General features: G+C 39.7%; 1 protein-coding gene across 7 annotated transcripts in view; it reads right to left on the bottom strand.

Moving 5' to 3' along the window:
* Lrch2 (leucine rich repeats and calponin homology domain containing 2) overlaps positions 1-16843 on the bottom strand; it is a 94106-nt gene extending 77263 nt beyond the window's left edge. For 6 of the 7 annotated variants that reach the window (XM_076562723.1, XM_042268989.2, XM_006989965.4 and 3 more), the window contains exon 1: positions 16459-16843. In XM_076562723.1, coding sequence (XP_076418838.1) covers positions 16459-16828 — 370 coding nt within the window. In that variant the 5' untranslated portion in view covers positions 16829-16843. Of the gene's footprint in view, positions 1-16134; positions 16337-16458 lie in introns of those variants that run through there. The other variant, XM_042268990.2, reaches the window with a different exon arrangement.
* Positions 16844-17899: the final 1056 nt, after the last annotated feature.

Raw genomic sequence — 17899 nt, 5'->3', positions numbered from 1 at the left:
AATAATAAAGTTATTAAATGGTACAATAGAGGAAAGCTACGAATTGCAATCAAATATCACAGCTGCTGTAAAAGGGGCCTAAAGTAACCACTGTATGTGGAGGATGAAATGAAAGGAAAATAACAAATAAGCCACGATGTCTGATAGAAGGTTTAGTGGTTACCATAGGAAAAGAAACATGGCTAAAAGAAATATGGAAAAAGAAACATACAAAGATGTACAGTAAACAAAATATAGTTTGATAGGCTGAGACTAAATAAAAGCATGGGAGTCCAGGAACACAAGGTGAGTAAAAACTAAATCAGTATATTGTGCCATATTAATGCAATAAAGAACAAAATTAAAATGTAAAATTCTCAATGCATAGAAAAAGCATTTGCCAAAATCTAATGCCTTTTATGGTTAAAATATTCTAAAACTAAGTATAGAAAATAATTTCTTCAACCTGACGTGGTGGTTTGAATAACAATGGCCCACATAGGCTCATACATTTGAATGATTAGTTGTCAAGGAGTAGTACTACTTAGGAGGATTATGACATGTAGCTTACTTACAGTAGGCTCAGCCTTGTTGGAGGAAGTGTGTCACTAGGGATGGTCTTTGAGATTTCTTTTCTTTATTTTTTTGTTTTTGTTTTGTTTTACAAGACAGGGTTTCTCTGTGTAGCTTTGGTGCCTGTCCTGCATCTCACTCTGTAGCCCAGGCTGGCCTGGAACTCACAGAGATCTGCCTGGCTCTGGCTTCCGAGTGCTGGGATTAAGTGCACCATCACTGCCTGGCTGGTCTTTGAGATTTCAAGAGCCCAAGATAAGCAGCCCCCCCCCCCACTCTCTCCCTCCCTCACTCCTCCTCCCCCCTCCCCCTCGCCTCCTTCTCCCCCTCTCCCTCCCCCTCTCCCTCTCCCTCACTCTCTTCTTGCTGCCTGCAAATCCAATGTAGAACTCTCAACTTGTCCAGTACCATGTCTTCCTGCAAGCCGCCATTCCCCCCCCCCCCCCCCCCCCCCCCCCCCCCCCCCCCGCCATGACAACAATGGACTCAATCTCTGAAACTGTAAGCCAGCCCCAATTAAATGCTTTCTTTTATAAGAGTTGGCATGGGTGTACACATGCCACAAGAGCAGCACAGATGTACACCCATTAAAGGTGGTAGCACACACCTTTAATCCCAGCACTCGGAAGGCAGAGCCAGGCGGATCTCTGTGAGTTTGAGGCCAGTCTGGTCTACAGAGTGAGATCCAGGACAGGTACCAAAGCTACACAGAAAAACCCTGTATCGAAAAAAACAACAACAAAAAAGGGATTGGCATAATCATGGTGTCTCTTCACAGCAATAGAAAATTAAGACACCTGATAAAAGCTATACCAAGAAACCAAAGTTAACATCATATCTACTGATAAAATACTGAAAGTACTCTCCTCCCAAACACAGACAAGATAAGAAAGGCCCCTTTTCCACTATGTCTACTAAATACTGTACTAGAATTTTTTTTTTTTTTTTTTTTTTTTTGGTTTTTCGAGACAGGGTTTCTCTGTGTAGCTTTGCACCTTTCCTGGAACTCACTTGGTAGCCCAGGCTGGCCTCGAACTCACAGAGATCCGCCTGGCTCTGCCTCCCGAGTGCTGGGATTAAAGGCGTGCGCCACCACCGCCCGGCTATACTAGAATTTCTAATCAGGACAACTAGGCAAAAAACAGAAATAAAAAGCTTCCTAATTCAAAAGAGGTAAGTTTTCGTCAGGAATGCAGCCTCTGAGAGGTCACCCATGCTTCAGTAGATGGTCCTACACCCAAATATATACTAAGTGGACTCTGGGTAAAACAAGAAGAGTAAATGAAATTAGCAGGTAAAGGGGGTAGGGGGAGACAAAGGGCAATTTCCAAAGGAGAGAATGAGGGCTATGGATTTGACCCCCACACATCATATGTATTTATGATTTTCTCATGATTTTCTCAACAATAAAATGAAATATGAAAAATTCTCAACTTGCAGATGACATTATCTTGTGTAAGGAAAACTATTTGTATTAGAAAACTATTACAAATGACTGGAACATAGATCAGTAGTACAGCATTTACCTCGATGGTACACTGGGTTGGATACCCAGCATGACAAACAAATAAGCGAATAATTCTTTAACCAAACAAACTAGTTCTACAAGAAGAAAGGTTACAGATCACTATGTAATAAAATCAATTTTATGTCTACAGACTGACAATGAACAACATAACAGTGAAATTAAGGGGGGGAAATCCTAGTTAAAACATTCTCAAAAAAATTCTTTTCAAAATTGCAGAATGTTTTGTAAGAATTTAAGAACATACAAATAAAGAAAAAGACGTCCCCTATTCATGGATTAGCTAACTTAACATTGTTAAGATGGAAAATTCTTGGGGGCTAGAGAGATGGTTCAGTAGTTAAGAGCACTGGCTGCTCTTCCAGAGGATCCAGGTTCAATTCCCAGCACCCACATGGCAGCTCACAGCTGACTGTAACTCCTATTCCAGGGGATCCGATTCCCTCATACAGACATGCAGGCAAAAACACCAATGTACATAAAATAAAAATAAATAAATTTATTAAAAAGACGGAAAATTCTCTCCAATTGACCTACAAATCAACACAATCTTTATCATAGTTACAGTTTGAAATTTCTCAGGATGTAATAAGTTGATCCTAAAATTAAATGCAAATTTAGTAGAATAACTACAACAATCTAAAAAAAAAAGTAGTGTTGAAAGACTAAATATCCAGTAACAGAGCATTTCATAGATTTACATACCTACAACAATCAAGATACTTGTAATACTTGAGTAAGGACATATAAAATAGAATTAAGTATCCAAAAAAAAAAAAACCCTTTATAGTCATCTTTACTGATTTTCAACAGTGATGAGACAACTGGCTGAAAAAAATTTTTTTTCAAAACTGGTGCTAGATGAAAAAGGAATGGTGATACACTTCTGTAACTCAACCACTGGCAAGGCAAAAGCAGGAGACTGAGTTTGTGGTGATCCTAGGATATATGGGGAGACCTTGTCTCAAATAAATAAAAAAATCACAAGTCTGTAAGGTAGGTAAGATTATAAAGTTACTTGCCACCAAACCCAATGACCTGAGTTTAATCACTAGGACTCAAATGATGAAAGGAGAAAATCAACTTCTACAAGTTGTCATCCAACTTCCACATGAGGTACATACATGCACAGATGTAAACCCATGAGTGTCTATATAGAGGCCACAAGAGGCTATCAGCTATCAGGTATTTTCATCTATCACTACCTTTTTTTAAGATAGAAGCTGGACCCAAAACTTACAATTTAGGCTTGGACAACTGTACAGTGAGCTCCTGGGATCCATCTAGCTTCATGTCTCGGAACAGAGCGGACATGGACACACATACACACAGAGGAGACGACGCCCATGGAAATATAAACTGTAAACCAATTTGAATGTTAACATACAACCTAGCAATTCCATTCAAAGTATATAAAAGAAAATGTTTTACACAAGAGATATGTTTAATGTTTACAGGTATATTGTTTGCAAGAGAAAAAAAAGGTAGCATAGAAATAGTCATCAGAGAGAACGTGAATAAAGAAATAAAGTGGATAATAGTGTAGCTATCCAAAAGAATGAATTACAACTTCACACACACACACACACACACACACACACACACACACACAATTGAATGAATCTTAGCAACTTAATACAGGGCAAGAAAATATAAAAATTACTACAGTTAAAGAAAACAGTGTAATATTAGGTTTCATTTTTTTAAGCTTTGAAACAAAGACTAAGAAAATGGGACTTTGAAATGTTTTGTTAGGAAACAGTGTACTGCTTGAATGTGTTTTAGCAACAACTGACAATCATAGTTACACAATGCAAAGCACACTCTAACTAGTGTGGAGGAAAAACTGAAATTGAAGCAAAGCTGGGGCAGACAGGTCATCAAGTGTGAGAAGCTGTTGAAGGTCTAGTTCAAGGTGAGGACCAGAGGAACCTGAAGAACAATGGCAGTGAGGACAGACAGGAAGGAAAACATCTGAAAGCTATTCAGAACCCTCTGGTGAACAGGCGCCAGTTTCCAACCGGTAGAGAGGCTGAGAGAAAGGGAAGAGAGCAAATTAGCCCCGCCATCCTTAGCTGAGTGATGAGATGGTCCACAGTTAGCAACAAGAGTTAATTATCTCATAAGCTCAGTTGGAGGAAATTTTGGGATTTCAATATTCAGTGATTTCCCTCTTACTACACAAAGCTATGTGATCCCTTTCTAAGCCAAACTTGCATATTCTTTCTAAAGCTCCCTTTGATGTTCCAACAATCCAATAAAATGTCATCTCAACCTCTAAACATGTAATACACAATGTTAATATTCTGACCTGCCCCCTTAAAATCCCACCCCTTGGAGCCGTCTTGCATCCTGACTTAAAAGCCTCTTTTAAGGAAAAACTCTGCCCCTTCCTCCCTTCCCTGCCCCTCTCTCCTCTCTCTCTCCTCCCTCTTTCCTATCTTCTCATTGTCTCGCTATTATAATAAACCATTTCTGCACGGATATAGCGTCTGGGTTGTGAATGTTCACCTGCCACCCCGCCACCATGCCCGCATGGGGTGAGTCACCCGCCAGCCCGCCACTGCATCTGCCCAGCATGCCAGCGTAGTTCCCTGGACGAGTGGGATACCCTCGGGGTTCCCATGTAATATATCATAACCCACAATGTTTTCATTTACAATACTTACCTTCTTCAAACTTAGGGTTATGAAATGATAGTTACCATTGATGTATTAGGATAGAAAGATCTTCATTGTGGGGATTGTTATTTTCAGTTAAAGTTGCTTGGCATCATCCCTCATCTCTAGTTACTAAATGTCATTATCACCACCTCCTGTGACCCTCCAAATTATTACAATCAAAACTGTTTCCAGGCACTTCAAAATATGCCATGAAGGTAAATTAGCACCCCCTCCCACACAAACACTGAGAACAATATTGAGAATCTAGTCTGTGTAAGATGTATGTGAGTTCCTATTCTGTGGGACTATTGGATCAAGTCTTTGAAAGCTGCAAGTTTACAACCTTTACAAATCATTTCCTACATACTCACTAAGGAAGGGAAAAAGTTGCTAAATTTAAATTAATATTTTTATTTGTATTAGTGTATTATGCATGTCTGTGTGTGTGTGTGTGCGCGCGCGCGCGCGCACTCAAGTGCCAATGCCCAAGGAGGCCCAAAGAGGGCAACAGATACCTCTGGAGTTACAGATGGTTGTGAGACACATGACCTAGGTACTGGGAACAGAAATGAGATCCTCTGGAAGGGAAGCAAGCTCTTCCCTGCTGAGCCATCTCTCCAACCCCTAATTAACTATTTTTTATTTCACAAATATCTGTAAATGTAATTTATTATAGACAAACACAAAAACCCCCAATCAAGTAACGCCTCAATTTTTTTTAAGGATTGCTGTATTATATTTTGTTTTAAGAATGGAAATATTCTAGGCTCCACATTTGAGAGTGTCTATGGGACAAAATCATCAATATAGTCATTGTTTTGTGTATGAAAATCTAGTGAGAAACATTCTAGAATTGTATAATCTCCTTAGAGTGCAAACAAAAAAATTTTATCACAATTATTTAGTTGCATTTCTCATCACTTTGAATGACTGACACTATGCTCAAATTGACTGAAGTAATCAAAAATAAAGAAATAGGGCAAGTGAAGGGGACGTGGCTCAGTGGGTGAGATGCTCCTGTCACAAGCCTAGAGACTTCATTTTGATTCCCCAAAGCCATGAAAAGGTAGGATAGAACCAACTCCACAAAGTTGTCCTATAAACTTCACACACATGCTATGGCATGCATGTCTACACATACACATTATGTACATGAGTGTGCATGCATACATATATAAACACTGATAAATAAAATTTTTAAAATAAAGTAAGAACAGTTCTGCCACAAATCATAAGAGAGTACACATGGAGCTGGAGAGATGGCTCAGCAGGAAAGAACACTGGCTGCTCTTCCAGAGGTCCTAAGTTCAATTCCCACCAACCACATGGTGACTCACAACCATCTATAATGGGATCCTATGCCCTCTTCTGGCTTACACGCATACATGTAGATAGAGCACTCACATTCATAAAATATATACATAAATTTTTAAAAAGGGAGTATACACAATCAAAAATGCCCATAAATAAAAGGATTTATTTTTATTACTTTTATTGTCTAGAGATTATAATATAATTACTTGATTTTGCTCTTGCCTTTCTTCCCTCCAAATGCTTTTCCATATGTCTCTCCTTGCTCTTTCTCAAATTCATGGAAGCCTCTTTTTTCATTAACTGTTAGTACATAAAATCTTGTTTAGAAAAAAATTCTTTTAAAAATCTCATATCAGGCCGGGCGGTGGTGGCGCACGCCTTTAATCCCAGCACTCGGGAGGAAGAGGCAGGTGGATCTCTGTGAGTTCGAGGCCAGCCTGGTCTACAGAGCAAGATCCAGGAAAGGCGCAAAACTACACAGAGAAACCCTGTCTCAAAAAAAACAAACAAAAAAAAATCTCATATCAGAAGGCAGAGGCAGGCCAATCTCTGAGTTACAGGCCAGCCTGGTTTACAGAGTGAGTTCCAGGATAGCCAGGACTACACAGAGAACCCCTGTTTCAAAAAACAAACAAACAAAAAACCACACACCAAAGCTTTTTACATTACTTCAAATTACATTAAAAAATATGTAATTGTTATCTATTATAATCCATACACTGGTTTTATGTTAGTGATATTCTATAAATTTAAATCTATTTGAAACCGATGAAACATAAAGACTTAATGTTTGCGATTAAGGGAAAACATAATGGTACAAAGCCCAGGGTTCAATCCCCAACATTCCAAACAAAAAGCAGTTAAAGTCTGACATTTACTAGATTTAGTGCACTAGTTGAAATTGACACTAAAAGTTGAATCATTATAAAATTGCCCCATACCATTTCCTTTCAATAAAATAAATGGCACTCAAGAGTGTAAGTTGTGGATTTCCATCTTATAAAAGACATATAGATGATAAATCTCTAAAATTTCTAGACAACTAATTTTACAAGGGGATTACAATGCTTCATTAATTACCTAAAAACACCCAAGTATAGGGAAAAAGAGGAAAGGTTAGGATTCCCCCTTCTTTGTTGTTTTGATTGTTTTGCTTTGCTGGTTTGTTTTGATTTTGAGACTAGGTCTCCTGTAACAGTGATGACTTTGCACTTGAGACTCTCCTGCTTCCTCTCATGAATGCTGGGATTTCAAGCATGTGTCACAATACCTGGCTTGTGTGGTACTAAGGGGTGAGCCCAGGACTTTGTGAACGTTAAGCAAGCATTGGAGCAACTGAGTTACATCTCCAAGGCCAAGATTTCACCTATTGTATAATGCTGATAACCAATTTCCAAGACATAAGGTTAGTTATCACTCAGTTTAAGAATCATTCAGAGTGAGCTGCTGGGCTAAGCAGGGAGAATATTTTTTTTTTGAGACAGGGTTTCTCTGTGTAGCTTTGTGCCTTTCCTGGATCTCGCTCTGTAGACCAGGCTGGCCTCAAACTCACAAAGATCCTCCTGCCTCTGCCTCCCGAGTGCTGGGATTAAAGGCGTGCGCCACCACCGCCCGGCGGGAGAATATTCTTTTGTCCACGAATGAATCAGAACTTAAATACTATACCTCAGTAAGTCAGTATGCTATAATTCTCAATAAGTGGTACTTGTGAAAAGTATCCTTAACACTGCTTTTTGTTGCCAATTATCTTGCATAGTAGACCTGTTTCTAATGCTACATGAACTATTCCAAGTGTGATGGCTATCTGTGGTTGTCAACTTAACTACATCTGGAATTAACAAAAACCCAAGTGGCTGAGTACATGTGTGAGGGATTCTTCTTGATTGAATATTTGAAATAGAAAGACCCACCATAAATCTGGATCTTTTCAGGAGGGAAGATCCACCTTAAATCTAGGCCATACCTTCTGGCAGTAGTCTATATGAAAGACATGGAGTAAGGAAGGAGTTCTTGCTCCTTGCCTACTTGCCCTCATTCTCACTGGCAAGTTAATTCCTTCACTGGCATTAGAGCCTACTTTTTGGGGATTCTGGCACATACAGAAGACCAGCTGAGACATCCTGCCTCATGGACTGAACAACTACTAGATTCCTGGACTTTCAGTTGGTAGACAGCCATTGTTGGACTAGCTGGACCATATCCTGTAATCCACTCCAATAAATCATATATATGTGTGATTATTATATATAATATGTTATATATAATCCATATGGATATATTCATACATTCTATCAGTTCTTTTCCTCTAGATAACCCTAACAGATTTTAGATAATGCAAATTGAAATGTAAAAATTTAAACCTTACACAAAACATTCCAGCCAAATATAGGCTATCCCAACCATCGATTTCTCTGTGTGTTTATGTTGTACTACAAATACATAGCCCACTTTTGTCTTGTGGTACTAGAATCAAGCACAGGGCCCCATGCATCCTAAGCAAGCAATCCAACACTGAGCTACATCCCTAGACGGTTTTTTGTTTGTTTGTTTGTCTGTTGTTGCTGTTTTTTGCTTTTGACATTGTTCCCTTGTGTAGTTCAGGTTACCCTTAAGCTCAAAATATTACTGTCTGGAGGTAGAGAGATGGATTGGTAGTTAAGAGTGATTACTGCCCTTGCAGAAGAGGACAAAGTTTGCTACCCAGCACCTGTGCTTCGGAGTTCACAACTGCCTATAACTCCAGCCCCAGGGGATCCAACATGTTCTTATGGGCTTTGGTACACCTTCACTCACATATAAAAGTACCCACACACACAGAGACACACACATACAATTATGTTGCTGAAGTTTTCAGCTACACAAGTAACATTATATGGACTGAACAGATTATATTTTGGAATATATACATATATATTCATATGTACACATACATGCAATAATAAAAGTGAAAAAAACATGAATTTAAAGGAGAGGAGAGTTTAGAGGGAAGAAAGGGAACGGAGAGATGTAATTATATTATAATCTCAAAAGAGGAAGAAATAATACATTACTCTCTTAGCCTTCAGAAGGACAGGATTACAGATGTATATCTACATACATACTAGCCCTGTCTCTTTCTAGTTTAGTGGCCATATTTTCAAAGATAGAGTTCTAAGAATGTTTCTTTATTCTGTTCTAAAGTTTTCAAATATAAAGTCATGAAAAGCTATGCAAGCAAATAAAACATGGCATGATATAGATAATGATGATATCTATGAAATTAATTATTTACTGTCACAGGAAGTAACTCATTTAATGTTTGCATTAACAATTATATGATAAGGAGAAACCATTAACAGTGCATACAACACTAGGATAATGATGTATCCTAACCAATACTTTGCTATACACTCCTGGCAATCACTGAACCCGTCTCAAACAGAAGGAGTATTATGTACTGTTGTAGAATATTATTTTAAGATGTGTTACATTTGTTTATACAGTGGAACATCTGTTTAATGATACAAAGATCTGTTGCATTCTTTTATGTTGCATTTGTTTAACCCTGTGAAGCTGAGTTACTTTACCTATCTAAAACACCTGATTGGTCAAATAAAGAGCTGATCAGCCAATAGCAAGGCAGGAGAAAGGTCAGGTAGGGCTGGCAGGCAGGGAGAACAAATAGGAGAAATCTGGGTAGAGTAAGTAGATCAAGGGACAAGAAAAGGAGGACACGAGGAGCCAGCCCCCCAGCCACACATCCAGACAGAGAATAAGAAGCAAAGAAAGGTATATAGAATAGAGAAAGATAAAAGCCCAGAGGCAAAAACTAGATGGGATTATTTAAATTAAGAAAATCTGGCAAGAAACAAGCCAAACTAAGGCAGGGCATTCATAAAGAAGAATAAGCCTCTCTGTGTGCATTTATTTGGGAACTGGGTGGCAGGACCCCCAAAGAGTAAAGGGTAAAGCTAAGAAAAAAAACCAACTACAATGTACTCTACCAATATCAAAGGATTATTTGCTAAGATAAAATAGAGTAATTATATATGAAAAGCTAAACAAATGGAATTACTTTAACAATGACTGTACCTTTCAATTCAAGCTAATTTTTTATTTTACATTGCAAACTTGCAAAAGAAAGAAATTAAGGGATCACTAGAGGATTGCTTCCAGAGTAAATCAGTTCAAGGTTCAACAACTCAAAAATATAATCTACACCTATTAAAATATGAGTCAGCTCTAAAAAATGTGCTTCATATTCCATTTTTCAGGAAGTCACTCCATAAAGAAAGGCAGATACCTGATTCAGGTCAAAAAATTAAATCACAAACATGTTCCAGTAAATGCACTAGCAGGACCTACAACTATGAGACCAAGTCAGATGTTGTGTTTATCCGACTCCATTTTACAACTGAATACAATGTACCATATCCTACAGTTGAAAAGGTGAGCCAACACATGTAGGAAATCCTAGAGTCAATTCCTGGTTTACAGGAAAACATGTGATTATCCAGGACACAGCACAATCTGGCAAAAGAATTCCTAAATCTGTTTTACAGACCTACTGCTCATGGACATAAAAATTACTGTATAATGCATCAGATGGATTAGCTGCAAGTAGGCTCAAACACATGCCCTCAGTTGTAGCACTGGTGACAGAGCAAGCTGTGAAAACAATAAGATATGTTTGAATAACCAAGAAATTCTTTTTTGTTTGTTTGTTTTGTTTTGTTTGAGACAGGGTTTACCTGTGTAGCCCTGGCTGACCTGGAACTCACTCTGTAGACCAGACTGGCCTCGAACTCAGAAATATGCCTGCCTCTGCCTCCCTAGTGCCGGGTTTTAAGGCATGTGCCACCACTTCCTGGCTCAAGAAATCCATTTTAAGGCAACAAATTATCACAGTCTCCAAAAAGCTCATACCACGTCTATAAGCAGGGAACCTGAAACAAGACTTTCCACAGAGAATGAGTGGCCTTCCTAAAACAGGATAACAACTTTTGGATCACTCTTTTTATATCCTTTTGTGGGTGAGAATTTTTATGAAGGAAAGTTGAGAAAGTGGATATACTCAAAAAGGTCATCAGGATAAACCACCAACTGATTTCATGTAAGGGTGCAAACTCCTCTTAAATGGTAATCTTCTCAAGAGGTGGTCATAATCATATAGCTTTAAGCTCCATCCCAGTGAAGGAGGAAAGTGAACCTGAAGTTGAAAAGAAAACTGAGAAAAGGGACAGAGGTGGTAAGCAAAGAATAGACACCATAAATGCAGAAAAATGTAAAAAGACACCAAAGATACACTCTGTCAACAGCCGTCTTCTTCTCTCCATTTTCCCCTCTTGGCAAACCTATTAGGGACAGCAAGGCTTTGTGACTACAGATTTTGGAGCAACTGTGCAAAGTTTACAAACTGGATGAGCTCTAAGCCAGGGATAGCCAAGAAAATTGTAGGTTCCCAGTAAGCTCATATCATATACACTATGATAAATAGATACAAAATAACACGGCACTAGATCTTGAACACATCCTAGTTTGGGTTTTGAACCTTAGGTTAATCACTAAATTTCTGTCTGTATTTTCATTCACTCAAACAGAAAGCATTTACATTTATATGACCTTGACTGTACATTGGAATCACCTGGGAAGATTTTGTTTAAGTCTCTTAGGCACTGAGACCCTGATTTAATTGGTCTGGGGTAAGTTCTTGGCATAAAAAAATTTAAAAAAAAATCCTCCCTTGGGATTTTAATGTCTAGCCAAGGCAGGAAACACTGGTCTATTTCATCTTATGTATGTAGGAGGGACGGTAAAATGGTGTAGAAAGCCTTCCCTTCCTTCTTCTTTTGAAACTCGTCAATTTCCCTTAGGTCAATGTTGTTTTAGCTCATTTTGCAACCATCGCTTAATTAGCAGAATATCATCTCTGCTATTTTTAGCTCATTTTCCAACCACCGCTTAATTAGCAGAATAGCATCTTTGCTTTTTCCCTTCTTCAAATCTCTTCTCCATCCAATAAACCACCTCATGCTTGTCTAAATAATCAATTTGGTTCTGAAACATTAACCCAGTAAGACTCATTGTAAATACAGTGTAACAATGCCATCAAACAAAACTATCTTGAAGAAGATAGTGTGTACCTGTATGTATATTCATGTGTATGTAAGCAGGTATAACCTCCAAATGTGCTCAGTTTTCTTCATATCTGAGGTGCCCACTTTCATTTACATAAAATGAACATGATATCTGTACTCAAAAATATTGCTTCTAAATACTTCATGGATACATTTTGTCAAAACAAAACACAAGTGACTTATGTACTGATATCTCATTTAAATGAAAAGGAGAATATCACAAAATTTATTTACTCTACCTGATCTTGATATGGTCTCAAAAATAATATACATTTGAATGACAAAAATATTAAGTGATTGGCTTTCCTTTTCTTTTATAATATGTCATTTTATTAAATCTACTTTTAAATAAAACTACTTTGCTCTAATTAACTCACAAATAAAAACATTCTTTATAAACACAACTGGTTAAAGCACGCCGTTCAAACACTTGCCCAGTCCCAAACCCTGTCCATTTCCGTGAACTGCCATATAGTTGAACTGGTCATTCTAGTGTGACAGAGCTTCACTTAGGGTTTTATATTTTTACTATCAATTACATTTTTATTCACTTGTCCACCACCACAAAAAAAAATTACAAAACCATGGCGGACTTGAAGCCAGGAAAGGAAAATGTGTTTATATGCTCTTTCACGACTCATGTGTTCTTCTACCTGCATTCCATCCTTCGTCATCACCTAATACTAGCCTTTGTCGCCTTTCTAAATGTGACAACTCTATCCATCAGTTAACATATATACACATACACATTATAGGATGGGAAATAAAACTGATAATCAACATACGGGGTAAGAAAATCAACAGACACTTTTTTTTAAAGAAGAAACACAAATGGCATGTATTTCTCAAAGTGTTTAACATCTGTAGTCATTGGGCAAATGCAAATTAAAACTACTTTCAGACTTCACCTCACCATAGTCAGAATGGCTATCATCCAGAAATCTAACAACAAATGTTGGAGAGGACAGGGTTGTGGGGGTGGGAAGAGTAATTCTTATTCACTCCTGGTAAAATTCAAATTAATACAGCAATCATGGAGATTAGCTTGGAATTTCCTCAAAAATTAACACAAAACAAACAAACAAATAACCACATGACCCAGCTATACCACTCCTCGCATATATACTCAAAGGACTCTGGAGCACGTAGGAAGTTGCACGTTCATGTTTACAGCTGCTGTATTTACAATAGCAATGAAAAGGAACCAACCTAGATGTCCAATTACAAATGAATAGATAATGAAAATGTGGTACACACAATAGAATGTTATTCAGTTGTTCAGAAAAATGAAATTTGCACGCAAATGGACAGGCTTGGAGAGGATAATATTAAGCAAAATAACCCAATCTCAGGAAGAGAAAATCTGCGTATTCACCTTTATATGTTTATCCTAGCTTATAATAAAGCTGAGTTATTTTAATAAATCCTATCAAGTGGTTGCTCATGCCTGTAATCAGGTGGGTTTGAGTCAAGAGGATTATCTCAAGTTCAAGGCCAACCTGGGATTCACAGTGAATTGAATGCTAGCCCGAAATACAGACTATGTCTCAAAACAGAGTAGGGGAAATGACAGTGGGTAAAGTCTTGTCAACAGCATGACAGCTGGAGTCCAGACCCCCAGAACCTTTGTAAAGGGCAGACAGAGTAGCTCAGGTATTTGTAATCCCAGCACTCCTTTAGGGAGGTGGGAGAAAGACAGCAGAGTCCCTGGGAGCTCAGAGGCCAGGAGAGCCTATCTTAAGGTAGAATTGATACACAAAGTACTCCTCAGATGACCACACACTGGCCATGGCACCCATGTGCTTGCATTCATATGTGCATGTTTGTGCAAATGGGTATCACACACAAAAAAGAAAGCAGGGAGAGAATGAAAAAGAAAAGGAAGAAAACACACAAACAAAAACACACCTTCCTCGGTAGGTAATGTGTTTGTGAGGCAAGCATTGAGTATCTTAAGTTTAATCCCCAGAATCCACATAAAAAAGAAAAAAGCTGGGCACAATTGTTTATTTGTAACCCCAGTGCTGGAGATGAATTCTCAGTGTTCTCAAACCAGCCAGCCTAGTCTACTTAACAACCCCAGAGCAGTGAGGAAAAAAAAAAAAAGGACTGCACCTTAGGTTGACCTCTGGCCTCCACACTCATGTGTACATTTACATATGCACCCTCACACATGTGTGCAGTGGCACACACACAAGTATACACTCCAAACAATAAACAATATAGACACTAGTAAAGATTAACATGGGAGGGATCTGGGTATTTCGAGTTCTTGAATCGCATGTGCAAAACACTGCACCACCACCAATAAAAAGATTATGGTGAGTTAACTGTTTACCAAGAACAAACAAGGCTCTGTGTTGTGCTGAAGCTTGCCTCAGAAAAACAACTGAAGGAAGGCTTAAAAGCAAATGGTTATACCTGCAAAAAATGATGGTCATGTTTGTGATAAACATCGTTATACAGTAAAAGCAATATAAAATGGGAACACTGAACAAGTATATGCCTTTAAAGTTGCTCTTCATATCCTCAGGGAGAGTCAGGCAAAACATAAAAGGAAAATAAAGCCAGCACTGTCACATAAGTAGTAAAGTCAATAAGTACCCTGGGAATTCAAAGAAACTGAAGACTGCTATGGATTACGGAAAAAGATTCTTGGAAAGTCTCAGGCATGAAGATAGCCTCATACAATGATGAGGCAGAATTACACAAAATATATATTTGAGGGGCTGGAAGCTGACCTAGTTGGAAGAGAAGGTAGGAACGTTTGTGGAGATAAGGTTGCAATAATTAACCTGGGGCCAGATAGTAACAGCCTGAAATGTCTAGCTAAGATCCTTAAAGTTTGTCCTGCAGGTACAGGTTATAAAGAATAGTACGCGGGGAAAAAAAAATCCCTACAATGATGCATCCTGAAGCCATTTTTTCTTGAAGCTTTTCAAGCACACACCAAGGAGCATATCTTGCCAATATCTAGCCATGAGTCTGTGAATAGAGTGTTTGGGAAATCTGTTCTGAGTAAAGGTGTAAACATTCAAACCTGTTTCCCACAATATAAAATCGGGTATTGATTATGCATTCATAGTTCTTTGGATACTGCCTAAGACAACTACTGAATAGGAAGCTTCAATTTTAAATTTTTCCTCTTTTTGCCATCCTTTGCCAGTACACATATCTTGATTCGGTGTCTAGAAACTAAAAGCACTAAAATTGTCTTCTTTATAAATAAGGTTGTTTACTACTTCTCACTATGCGTGAATTTACTATGTTGCTTCAAGATCACTACATCAATTCAAATATTTTGGTGCATAATTTATTTCAGCCGAGTAGATGGAATACATCAACAACAACAACAAAAAAAAAGATTGTGAAAAGAAAATAAAACTTTCAGCAAACCTGCACAAAGCTAAAAATGAGCAGCACTGCATTAGAAGGAGAGGGAATTCACAGCAACAACAAGCAAATGCCCAGCCACAACAAAGACTAACACCGAGTACAGGATAATCCATTAACCATCAACTCCATAAGAAATGGATTTTTTTCTCAAAAATCCCCATTCATTTTTTTTTTTTTAGTTTTCTGCTATAAAAATCAAAACTAACATCACCCCAAAATGGACTACCTTTCATGCAGTAACCAAACACTTAAGTGACTGACGTTTTAATTTGCTAGTGCAACAAACACTAATCTAACCACCATCACCTCTCAACACTAGGAAAATGAAAAAAATAAAATAAAATAAAACTCACTCTGTAAGGCATAGGTAAGAAAAAAAAAGGAGACAAAAACATCCTAAGATGATTAAACAAATCCACCATAGGAACACACACACAAACAGCAAGCCTTACTCTGAAATAGGACTATGCCATTCTTCCAGGCATGGATGCCTTCAAGGAATACGTAGAGATTATGATTTTCTGCATTGTCTGTTCCCAACTCCCCTCACCCCCTCCCACCTACTCACGGTTGAGGTGGAGAAAGCTAGGACCAAGAGTTGAAAGAAGTGCATTAAGAAAGGTGTCAATAAGTCCCTTCTGCCTGGGTGCAACACTCTTTAACAATAATGCCCCTAACATCCCAGCCAGCTTCTCCATCATCCCTGGGCTACTGGCGCCCCTCTTTTCCGCTGCCTGCATTGCCCCTCACAGTCAGAGGAGGCTGCTAGGATTCCGGGACTCCCGCCGCCTCTGCGCGCCGCCGGCCCAGCAGAGTCCAACAAGGCAGCCACGCAGCCACCCACTCCCCATCCTCCCTGCAGGCCCCGCTTCCCCTCCCCCCAGCCTGTCACCTGCTTGGGTGGTGTCCGTCAGGTCGTAGCCGCTGCCTGGGAAGTCTCTGAGTTTCCTGCCACTGAGGCTCAGGATGCCAGAGTTCCCCGCCTCCTCCAGGGCCCGGTCCAGGCTCCTCACCGTGTGCTGAGGCTGCAAGCTCCCCGGGTGCCACTGCGGCCCATTGGGGAACGGCTGACCGAAAAGAGTCGGGACCGGGATGGGCACCGCCACGGTCCCGCCACAGCCGCCACCTCCTCCCGCCCCGGCCCCGCCACCTCCTCCTCCACCACCACCTCCTCCTCCAGCCGCGCCACCGCCACCGCCACTTCCACCTCCACCACAACCGCCGCCCCCACTGTTCCCACCGCCTCCCTGACTCGCCGCCATGTTCCTGGGAGAGAGAATAGCCCCCGACAATACTCGGAGTCTGGGCCGCGAGTGGAGGGGGTTCTTAGGACGCATGCGCAGGCTGGGGGTGGGAGGGGGGGCGAGAGAGATGGTGGGAAGGAACCCCGGGCCAGTGGCTAGGAGGTGTCGCGCGCACACAGAGGACGTTGGAACGTGCTCAACGTTTGTTTAAAGAAAACCAAGGATCCAAGGAAGGATGCTAAATCCAGGGTCCGCTGCTTTGGGTACCAAAATCTTAGCGAAGAGGTATCAGGCTAACTGGAGGTTGCTTGGGCTCTGTGCCTCCTCCCCCTGCCCCCAAATCTCTCAGATTGCTTCAGTCTTCTCGGTCTGCAAAACAAAAACAAACAAAAAAATGTGAGATGGGGATGAAAGGGCTCCTTTCAAGATGAACAGAAACAGCTCTTGGGAGGATTAGAAGGCAAGTGACTGAGAAACTTACTACAAATGCCTCCGGAATCATCTTTCCATGCTAGTATACTAATAGAAACATTGGGGAGAAAATGAGTACAGTAGTGGGAATGAGGCAGACATGAATTCTGCTAACCTTTAGAAGCCCAAAGTAGGAAAAGACCTTAGATGTTTTCAAGGGAGCTTCTCCTTACAGCAAGTCTCAGCCAATGTGCTGCCTTCCAAACATGGAAGAAGAGCTCGCCACAGTCTGTTCTATTACTCTTTGAAGTTGTTCCAAGAACTCCAAAATATGTCCAGTTTCTTCTCATCACGTCAGTATTGGATGATAAAAACGCTTTGATCATCAAACAATCTTATAAAGTATTTTTTGAAATACAGGTTTTGGTTTAAATGGAATTCTGACGATTTAATGCTGGGAATTTGAAGCCAATCAATCATGGAGTTTAGGAATTTCTTCTTACAACTTAGAGAGATGTTTAATGTAGAGGCCAAGGAAAGCTGAAAGTCATTTACGAGGTATCTTGGGGCCTCCATAATCTAACCCAATCTATTTAGGCAGATAGGTAGTGAGCCCTTTAAACTGCTGCTCCAATTTCCACTATCTGTTCCTCTCCCAAAGAGGCATTCGAATCCTTT

Source organism: Peromyscus maniculatus, chromosome X (genome assembly GCF_049852395.1).
Source record: "Peromyscus maniculatus bairdii isolate BWxNUB_F1_BW_parent chromosome X, HU_Pman_BW_mat_3.1, whole genome shotgun sequence".
Lineage (NCBI taxonomy): Eukaryota > Metazoa > Chordata > Mammalia > Rodentia > Cricetidae > Peromyscus > Peromyscus maniculatus.
Note: the sequence above shows the minus strand (reverse complement) of the source record. Positions and strands in the feature narration are given on the sequence as shown.